The sequence below is a fragment of the Helobdella robusta genome (genome assembly GCF_000326865.2).
Source record: "Helobdella robusta unplaced genomic scaffold HELROscaffold_29, whole genome shotgun sequence".
Classification (NCBI taxonomy): domain Eukaryota; kingdom Metazoa; phylum Annelida; class Clitellata; order Rhynchobdellida; family Glossiphoniidae; genus Helobdella; species Helobdella robusta.
Window position 1 is genome coordinate 2,207,418 of NW_008704475.1, and position 11,383 is coordinate 2,218,800.

Here is an 11,383-nt window from a genome sequence, read left to right on the forward strand (position 1 = left end):
TCCATGATAATATTATTATTAATCATAATATTTAATGGTGTTGGATGTTTAAGCCCTAGATAAGATTTCAGTATACCCCGGGTACGTCTACCGTTCGATTTACATTTAATGAATTGGTTATTATAATAAATATTTTCAGATAGTTTACATAACCTTGAAAACATGTTTTTATATTTACCATAAGCTAATTTATCAGATCCAGATCTGGAATTTAGGAATGTTTTATATAGTTTGTTTTTAGTTACAGAGTTATATATATATATATATATATATATATATATATATATATATATATATATATATAGTAGAATAGTCAGTAGTTATTTTTGTTATTATTGTTAGTTGCGTTGCTGTTGTTGTTGCTGCTGATTTTTTGTTCTTTGCGACATTCATAATTTCCGATAAGACATAAACCTTTGTCTGTTGTTTTTGTTTATACTGATCTACCGTTAGAAAATTCGGAAAGTTAAACAGGAGGCTAATTAACGCCGAACATGCTGTGATTTTCATCAATAGATATAAATATATCTATTGTATATATAATCCAGGCTTGTGTGTTATTGATAATAAGCTTATTGGTCACCATAATCATCGATACAACAGATCATAACTCAAATATTTATCAAAGTTTATCAACCATTTGTCATAAGCACAACTCACGTTCTTCTGTCTAAAAACCGGCTTTATAATAACCAGATTATGACAAAACGCAATAAATATTTATAACACTTTGAAATTCGATCAACTTGTAAAATTTTAATGATCTAAATCAGATTCGAACTTAAAAAAAAACAATGAAAGCTTGTTAGAGGTTGTGTTTGCCTATGTGTGCGCACATGTTTTGATATAATGATATAACACGGTTCTTATTAGATTGGTTTAGATTAGAAATGGTCTTCCTGGTTTGATAAGATGCTGACTTGCTGCCGTTAAAAAAAGTTTGTTGTCCTATGATACTGGAACCAAATTAAATTTAGAGCTAGAACCCACCAACAACCCACAAAAGTTAATTTTAAAATATTTTGAATACATCACGCCATATGACCAAGATAAAAAGTCTCAACTTTGAAACCTCAACAAAGTGATCAAATGTTTTCATATAAATACGCATGTTTATTCCTTTGTTCATATATGTCTGTACCATATCATACATAAATTAACCACTTGATAAACTCTCTTTTCTTTATGTAAATGTGTGCATGTATATGGGATATGTGTGGAAGGAAGGATGGTGTGCAAATGACTTTAAATGACAAGTTGAGATAAAAAAAAAGGATTACCTCCGCCATAATTTGACCGCCTTAAATTCCGATTAATTGCTCTGTTATCTACTTGATTTTTTTTATTTAAACTTTTCACGTTTATGTCATTATCGATTTCAAAATAAATCATCACTCTATAACTAACATGCGCAGTGGAGTTCACAAATAAAATTACATATTGTGTATGTGCGTGTATTCATTCATACATATATGTAGTTATAATTTTAAAAGACAAATTGATATAACTATCGTTATATGACTGAACTTATTTTTTAGAAATTATCAATTTTATCACCCAATCTAATTTATTTCAGTTATTTGCAACTTTAAAATTTCGGGATGGTTTCAGAGCATGACGAACGTTTGTCATCATTTTATTCAATAACATCATCGATCTGTAAATATATATATATTTATTTGTTTATTCATATACATTATATATGTGTGTGTGTGTTTGTGTGTGTTTGTGTGTGTGTGGTGTGTGTGTTTGTTTGTGTGTGTTTGTTTGTGTGTGTGTGTGTGTGTGTGTGTGTGTGGGTGTGTGTGTGTGTGTGTGAAAATCACAGCATGTTCCGCGTTAGTTTTAGCTTTCTGTATAATTTTTCGATTTTTCTAACAGTAGATCGCAAATAGACGTGTAGCAATGGGTTCTCCGTTGGGGGTACCTTTCGAAAACTTTCATTTGCAAATGAAAAAAACGCCGTGTCCAACACGTTGAAAACATTTAAACATATATAAATAAATATATACATATATACATACATACATACAAACAAATAAACAAACAGACAGACATACATACAAACAGACATAAAAACATACATACATACATATATTTCCAAGTAAAAATAGATTTCCCCCTTCTTCCCACTCTTGAATTTATAGTAGTAGAATTTACCCACAAGCATAGAAAATTACTTTGTTTGGTATTTATTGACCAGGTTCTAAACTTGTCACGCCATCGTTTTTAATGAATTGTCATCTGTTTTGGAACATACATGCATTCTCGGCGACAATTTGGTTATCACCGGTGACTTAAATGTTCACGTTGCTCAAGCTTATGATGCATCTGCGTCAAGTTTATCCGAAATTTTGGAATCATTTCATTTGATCAATGTTGTAAATCAGCCCACTCACAACATGGAGGGCACACTCGACTTGGTTGTCACCTCTGCAAATTTTTATCCATCAAGCTGTTGTGTTGATCCCAGTGGGGTCTACTCCGACCATAATTTTATAAATGTTTCATTCCCATGAGTGTTCGACACCCCAAAATTCATCAGGCGACTTGTACGTTCTGGGGCACGTGTTGATCTAAATTGTTTTGCTGTATTGATCTTTGACTCCCCCATTAGTGGGGCATCTGATATTACCGATGTTGATGTTGCTCTTGAACTGTTCAATCGTGAAATACACTCGATTGTCGATAGGGTTGCTCCATTGCAATCTGTCAATCATCGAGTTGTCTCTCTTGCTCTATCGTTTGACGGTGACTGCAGAGCGAAAAAAGGCTCTGCCGCAAGTTCCAAAGGCTAAATAAAGCCGTTCACGTTGACAAAAATAAACAGGCACGGCGGCATGCTCTTATTGAAAAGAGTATTTTATTTGCTGTTTAAAAAAATGATTATTGGAAAAATCACGTTGCTTCTTGCAATAATTGACCTAGACGTTTTTGGTCTAATATTAACAAATTACTTGGAAAAGATTGTGCTGATCTTTCTGGGATTGAATTTAATGCTTCAGACTATTCTTGGTTTATCAGCGAAAAGATTGCTGCGGTTCGCGATGCGACATGCGGCTCTTCCGGACCGTTTCTTATTCCTTGCAATTTACATTAAATTTTATCATTTTCTAGCTTTTCAACTTGTTCTAATGATTATATTAAAATAATTATACTTGATGCGCCTACTAAATCATGCTCCCTTGACTGTTTACCTCATAGATTATTAAGAAGTATATTGATCTGTTCTTGCCATTTTCACCATTTTTATCAACCTGTGCTTTCTTTCTGGCTTTTTACCATTAAACTTCAAAAATGCTGTAGTAAGCTCTATTTTGTAAAAAGTAAATTGAACAAAAATGAACTTTCAAGTTAACGGCCTGTGTCGAACCTTGTGTTTTTGTCTAAAGTTGTTGAACTTGTCACCCACTTAAACACCAATAATCTTACTCCGGTTTACCAATCTGGTTATCGTTAGTTCCATTCGACTTCAACAGCTTTAATGGATGTTTGTTCTAATTTGTTTTTTTCCATAGATGCTCAGAATGTGTCGTTGCTTGCTCTTTTAGATATGAGCCCTGCCTTTGATTTTGTCAATCACTCATTACTTTTACGCAAGTTCCAATATTTATTTGGAGTATCGGGTGTTGTTCTTCAATGGATTGAGTCAAATCTTTCTGGTCGTACACAACAGATTCTGTTCAGATCTAACTTGACACATGTTAAAACTGTGTCATACGGTGTTCCACAGAGTTCGGTTCTCGACCTCCTCTTACATGTGTTGCACAATGCAGATGTTTTCAAAATCATTGACAGATATAATTTCAAGCATCACGGTTTTGGTGATAATATTCAGATCATTCCTAGTGGCCCCTTTGTCGTTTCGAAGATCTTGTCTTTATATTTAGATCATGTTTTTCGGAAATTAATGAGTGGATGATGGCAAATAGGCTTAAATTGAATCAATCAAAAACTCAGTTTTTACCGGTTGGCACCAGGCAGCAATTGGAAAAAATGAACATTAAGTCTATCAGACTTGGTGAGAATTTGAGTCTATCATTGAGAATTGGTGACATTGAACATTGAGACTTGGTGATTCTGATGTTAAATTTTGCGCATCTGTACGCAACCTTAGATTAGTTATTGATAATAATATATTTTCTAACGTTCATACTAGGGCAATTGCGTAGGTTTAGGCACATCAAACAATTTTTAAGTAAGCATAGTCTTCAATGTCTTGTTCATCTTTTTATCTACTCAAAAATAGACTATTACAATAGTTTTTATTACGACCTGTCTGATGTAAATATTTCTAGACTACGGTTGGTTTAAAATTGGGCTTCAAGGTTTGTTTCAGGTGGCTTTAAATACGATCACGTTAAGCCAATTCATTTTGCTCTTCACTGGCTTCTAGTTTATCAGAGTTATTTTCAAAATATGTTTAGCGGCTTTTAATTGTATTAAGGGAGTTGCCCCAAAATATTTAACTGACAAAATCATTTTTAGAACAATGTCACTGCTGAGTCAAACAGTGACACATTCAGGTTTGCTCTTTGTACCTGACACAAACTTGGCTTTTGGCCAAAGGAATTTTTCCGAAATAGGTCCTTTTGTCTGGAATAATTTGCCTAGAGACCTTTGTTATCCTTCGTTGTCTGTTTTTCAATTTTGTAAAAAGTTGAAACATTATCTTTTTGTCTAATCTTACCGTGCTAATGTTTTTTTCACTCCATTCATTGCATTGCTTTAGTGAAGTGCTACGCAATGTATTGCAATCATCGTTACCGCCTCTGAGATCTTTTTAAAGGGCACTTACAAACACACCAATTAATATTAATATATACATACATGCTCACATACTTACTCGAGTGTTTGTTTCAATACTTTTCTGTCCAATGTCAAAGTTGTTTTTTCTGTGTGCCCTAAGGTTCTATTTTATGGGCTCTTTCGTTTATATTGTACATGACCGATGTTTTTCCTATTATTGAAAAATATGGTTTCAGATACCATGCCTTTGCCGACGATTTGTAAATAGTTGTGGTAACACAGACCTTGGCTTTGATGCTATGGTTGGTAGATTTGTATGTTGTTTTAATGAATTAAGTGATTTGATGGTAAATAATAAACTAAAACTAAACGAAAACAAAATACAAATTCTGCCTGTCGGTACTTGCCTGCAATTAAAAAAGATGACTATTAACTCCATCAACATCGGTGGTTCTTATGTTGAGTTCTGCACTTCTGTTAAAAATCTGGGCGTTATAATTGATACAGCATGGTTAAAGATTGTTGCTATCAACTTCGCAAACTCAGGCAAGTAAAAAAAATCAGTCAATAACGACACCTTGAATTGTTTGGTTCACGCATTCATTCACTCAAAATTAGATTATTGCAACATCATTTTTTACGGAGTTTCAAATCATTTGATTAATCGTCTTCAGTCAATTCAAAATCAGGCTGCTAACATCTTTTCCGGAGGGTTAAAATACTATTCATCACTTGCAATTACGTTCAGATGATCAGTTATTTTTATCGGTGCCAAAAACAGATTTGATGGTGGCCAATAGGAATTTTGCCGCTGCTGGTCCACAAATTTGAAACTCACTACCATACAGCCTCTGTCAACCTGGTTTAACTATTCAGAAGTTTCGCAAAAATTTGAAGACGTATCTTTTTTCCTGATGATTCCACCAGACGAAAACAGCGTCTTTGAGTTGCATTAAAGGGCACTATATAAATTCTCCATACATACATACATACATACATACACACACACACACACACACACACACACACACACACACACACACACACACACACACACACACACACACACACATACATACATACATACATACATACATACATACATACGTGCATACATTTTTTTCGCTACGTTGGGTTTAGCCGTATTTGATTTTTTCTGCGTTTTTGTAATTTTTGTGATATTTATATCGAGGTTATATTGTTAATTTTGGATCCCTTTTAAAGCATAAATTAAGAGGAGTATCATCGTATTTTTATTTTTTGAATTAGTTAACAATTTAATTAAATAACTTAATTTAGAATTAACTTGTAATGTTATATAGCTTTTTTTAAATACTAGTTGAATATAATTTGTTGTCGTCAACGCATAAGGAGTGTTGTGTACGAACATTAACTTATATTCTAACGTTCAATATTATAAATTGAAAGTTAAACTGTTTTTTGGTGAAAATGAATAAAAATAAATGTTTGCAATGTTCAGAGGCGAAAGGTCAGGGAAAGGCTGTTAAATGTTCTCAGTGTGAGTACTTTGCGCATGCGAACTGCACAGCTGTCTAGGTTATTTTTTAAAGAACTGATTTCTATTCTGGAAAACATTACAGTTCTCGAATTATTTTAACCGTGGACTTCAATGTGCACGTTGAAAAGACGAATGATCCTTATGCTGCTAATTTAAATGATATCTTCGATAATTTTCAACTCATCAATCGTGTAAAAGCACCAACACATTTACGTGGTGGTACACTAGACTTGATAGTAACCTCCGAGGATTTTCCAGTTCATGATTGTTTAGTCCATTCAAGTGGAATTTATTCTGATCATAGTTTTATTTGGGCTGAACTGTCGATGACTCGAGGATATTTGGTTGGAATTAAAAAAGTTTCTAAAATGTGGAATCAGATGAATGTTGATGACTTCATCAAACTTGTGCTTGAATCTCCACTCATCAAATCATGTCAAAGCAATGAGGTAGACAAGGAATTGCATTTATTTAACAACGAGTTAAAATCTATTGCTGATAAAGTTGTCCCTATTCGTGCAGTGACCACCAATAACGTTCGTATGGCTCCGTGGTTTGATAATGATTGCAGGTTAGCCAAGCGTTTGTGCAGAAAAATGGAAAGAAGATACAGAAAAAGTTCACAGTTGATTCATCAAAATGAATGGAAGACTGCTTTGAAGAATAAATCGGAACTTTTCTCTAAAAACGTCGTCAGTATTGGACAAAAATTGTTGATGACAATAAGATGAAACCAAAAAATCTTTAGCGGGTTGTGAACAGCATTCTCTGTAGGGGTCGTAACGATAAATCCTGCTCGGATATGGATGAACTAACACCTGATCAATTTATGTGCTATTTCAATGAAAAGTTAAGCAAGCTGAGAGATAGTGTCAACAACGATGCTCAACCGAGCCTGGCAGAATTCCAATCAGATGTCAATAATAGTTTGTTCTCAACGTTTTCTATGGTTTCTGAAGAGGAGGTAATACAGTTAGTTCAAAATTCACCTATAAAGTCGTGTCAACAAGATGTAATACCTAAATGTTTGTCTGGGGTCAATAAGTGAATGCAAAACAATGGTTTAAAACTAAACCAAAACAAGACTGTTTTTTTACCAATTGGAACATGGTAGCAACTTTCAAGAATAGATATAAATTCAATAACTGTTAATGATGAGGTCATCCCATTTTGTCAGACAGCAGCTAATCTGGGCTTCATGATTGATTCAGGTTTGTCAATGAAACAACACATTAAAAAGCTCTCAGCCAAATGCATGTTTCAAATCAGGAAAATCAATCAAATTCGACGATCCCTAGATACATCCACGTTGCAGACGTTGGTCCATGCATTTGTGCACTCACGCGTCGACTATTGCAACAGTTTGTTTTATGACTTACCTGATCGATCCATGGCTGTACTTCAATCAATACAGAATCGAGCCGCAAAAGTTGTTGTTGGAGCTCTAAAATACGATCATGTGTCTCCAATATTGAAGAAACTTCATTGGCTAACCGTCGACAAAAGAGTGTTGTTCAAAATTTCAACACTTGTCTACAAGTCTATCAACGGTCTAGCTCCATCTTATTTGTCTGACAGGTTCAAAAAGAGATCTTCAAAAGCATCTGGAACACATTTGAGATCCGATGTTTCAAACCTGCTGTTGATCCCAACAACGAGTCTCCGTATAGGCTCTCGTAACATTGCTGTTTCTGGACCAACTGTTTGGAACAACCTGCCTGCTGCTCTCAGAAATCCGGACCTAAACCTGCGTGATTTCAAGAAGAAACTGAAAACTCATTTATTTTCATTGTAATGCATTATTGATAAATTTTTTCTGTTTAGTCGACATGTTCTAAATATTATTTCGTATTTTCGTTATATTGAATCGATTACTTTTCTGTTTATGACCAAATTTTAATCTTATTTCTGTGCGATGTATTATGATTTCTCGTTTGTTATTTCAATTATGTTGTTAAGTTCAGTTTTTGTTAGATAGCGCTTTTGAGATTCGTTTAATTAGCGCTTCATAAATGTTTCAATAATAATAATAATAATACATACTAGAGGCCTGCGCGGGAAGACATTTTCATTCCCTCACCCTTCCCTTCAAAAAATATTCATTCCCGCACTCACCCTCATGACTTTGTTCCCATTCCCTTCCCTTCCTGCACCATAAGCTTCCCATCCCATTCCCGCACCATAAGCTTCCCATCCCATTCCCGCGGCAACAAAAATCTAAATAACAAAAATTTAAATACAGTTTATTAAGATATGAAAATAATATTTAAATTCATAAGTATTTATTATAAAAAGTAATGTCAATGGTTTAATATGTGCTGTTAATAAATAAAAGTTTATCAATACTATCGGGAGACAAATTTGTTCGTTTATTCTCTATAGTTCTACCAGCTAATGAAAATAGTCTCTCAGACACCTTACACCAATTTTGGCGTTTATTTTCGGGCAGGCCTTTGTGTGGTTCATAAGTCCGCTGGTTCCATCTCTCTTCTTCCACTTCAATAAAACTTTGCAGTTAATGCATTCAATAAAGTTGCTGTAAACATCTTCCACATTTACCAGCACAAAGTTTCCCCAAATAGAACTGACTGCATTGCTATTCGGAATAAACTTTATTGCTTCACTTTTACTAGCAATCAGTTTGAGAAGATCGCATCGCTCCATTGAAACGAATATCAATAAATTAGAAACTAAATTAAAATTTTGACTAGAAAACAAACTTATCTCAGAACAAATAACCAAACTATCCGCAATGAAAGATGGAGAATGAAGACTCGTGAAACAAACGTAAACAAAGAGCTATTTTCGTGAAGCAAAGAAATTTAAACAGTTTTAAAAAAAGTAAGTTAAAAATTAAATTACGTATGTAACTTGCTAATGGAAAAAATTTCCCATTCCCATTATTCCCGCGGTATTTTACCGATTTTTTTTCCCGCTAACGCGGGTACCCTCGAAAATATTTTCCATTCCCGCGGGTTTCCCGCGGTTTTCCCGCGGGATGGTTTCCCATGCAGGCCTCTGATACATACATACATACATACATACATACATACATACATACATACATACATACATACATACATACAAACATACATACATACATACATACATACATGCATACATACACGATACATATATATATATATACTAACATACAATGATAAAAATACATACTCACACATAAACATATATATCCAGACATACATTTATAGACATACATTCACAGACATACACAGCAAACATACATATACTGTACATACACCCACACACAGACACGCATGCACAGATACAGACATATGCACGTACAAGCAGACAAACACAGTTAAACAAGGAAGAGATGCCAGTAAATTGAATGATATTATTGTTATTCGATCCTGTTTTCCACATGAGTGTGTGGATGTTCGCGTGGAGAAATGATTTTTTGCTAATGTTATTTATTGTTAATGTTGCTGTGATTGTTGCTGTGGTTGTTAATGTGTTTGTTGTGTTTGCTGTGTTTGCTGTCTTTCTTGTTGCCTTTGTTTTAGGTGTGAAGTTATGTTAAACGATGTTAATGTTATGTTATTGTAGGCGAAGTCGTTGTTAATGTTTACAATGTTTACATTTATCAAGTTGTTGTAATTGATGTTGTTGTAATTGATGTTGTTGTAAGTGATGTTGTTGTAATTGATGTTGTCGTAGGTGATGTTGTTGTAGGGGATGTTGTTGTTGTTGGCGCTAATAGTCCTAGTGATGATAGTGATAAGCATGATTCAAGCAAAGTAATTATATTTTATTTCTTGGAAAGCGCAAATGATTTGGATCTGGCGAGAAGGTGAATCACTTCGAGGTGAGCCAGCGAGTGTGTAGGTGCATGCATGCATCATTCATCATGCATCATGCACAATGTATTGGTTTTTCTAAACGATCTTTTCTTCCGTCTTCTGTTTTTTTCTTTCAATCTCTTGCGGTTTTTTTACATTTTTTTATTTTCTTTCATCTTCTTTAACGATCTTTTATATTTTTTTTTTTGTTTTTTAAATGTTATTTGTTCTCATGTTTTTCCATTTTTTTATGTCCTCGTTTTATGTTTTGTTCTTCATGCTGAGTTTTCGTATGCTGTTCACTTAAGTAATGTTCTCTTATGTAATGTTCACTTATGTAATGTTCTCTTATGTAATGTTCACTTATGTAATGTTCTCTAATGTAATGTTCTCTAATGTTGTGTTCTCCAGTGTTTTCTTGCGTTATGTTCTTTTGTGTTATGTTTATCATTGCTTACTTATTGTTGTTAGGTGCCTAACAAAACATTGCGTCTGTATGCTAGGATTTGTTACTTTGCTTGGTGTTGTGAATTGCGGGGTGATAGTAGTAGTAGTAGTAGTATTAGTAGTTGTAGTAATAGTAGTAGTAGAGTAGTAATAGTAGTAGTAGTAGTAGTAGTAGTAGTAGTAGTAGTAGTAGTAGTAGTAGTAGTAGTAGTAGTGGTAGTAGTAGTAGTAGTAGTAGTAGTAGTAGTAGTAGTAGTAGTAGTAGTAGTAATGGCGATGGATGGTGATGGTTGTTGTTGTTTGCAGGGTTATCTTTTTTTTGTTTAACCAAAGCATGAAGCATGTTGGATAATATTACGTCAATAAATGACAGAGTTTGCACGTGTAAGAATGCACGAATTAAAACTTTCTGTTTGTTTTTCACGTTTATTTTGTTCGTTTTTGGTTTCCGTTTGTGCGTTCGTCCGGTTCAAAATTATTAGATGTTTGTATTTTTTCAGTTTTTTGTCATGGTGATGTCATATCGATGTCATTATCATATTATAATGATGTTACGATTATGTCGGGATGAAGTTATAATGACGTCATAAGGATGTCATGATATTATGATGGCTTGTTATGGTGTAAGGATGATGTTATGATTTTATGGTGATGTCATGATGACGTTATTACGATGATGCCATGACGATGTTGTGCTGATGTGGTGCTGATGTCAAGATAATGTGTTGAGAACAATCCGCGTTACATTTCATTTTGCGACCTCTCTATTAACAATAAGAATATTTTAAATTATTGGTCATCAACAGTTCGGCAGTGTTTTTGAGGAGCAAATAATTGTATCCTTGCTAGGATAGAGACATGGGAA

At 34.0% G+C, this 11,383-nt stretch overlaps 1 protein-coding gene across 1 annotated transcript in view; it reads right to left on the reverse strand.

Moving 5' to 3' along the window:
* The window catches only part of HELRODRAFT_174407 (hypothetical protein), a gene marked incomplete at both ends in the record, with an annotated part of 10,923 nt that extends 1,991 nt beyond the window's left edge, over positions 1–8,932 (reverse strand). The window contains 2 exons of the mRNA XM_009020898.1: positions 8,384–8,485; positions 8,690–8,932. Of these exons, the coding sequence (XP_009019146.1) occupies positions 8,384–8,485; positions 8,690–8,932 (345 nt within the window). The remainder of the gene's footprint in view (positions 1–8,383; positions 8,486–8,689) is intronic.
* Between the last annotated feature and the right edge of the window lie 2,451 nt (positions 8,933–11,383).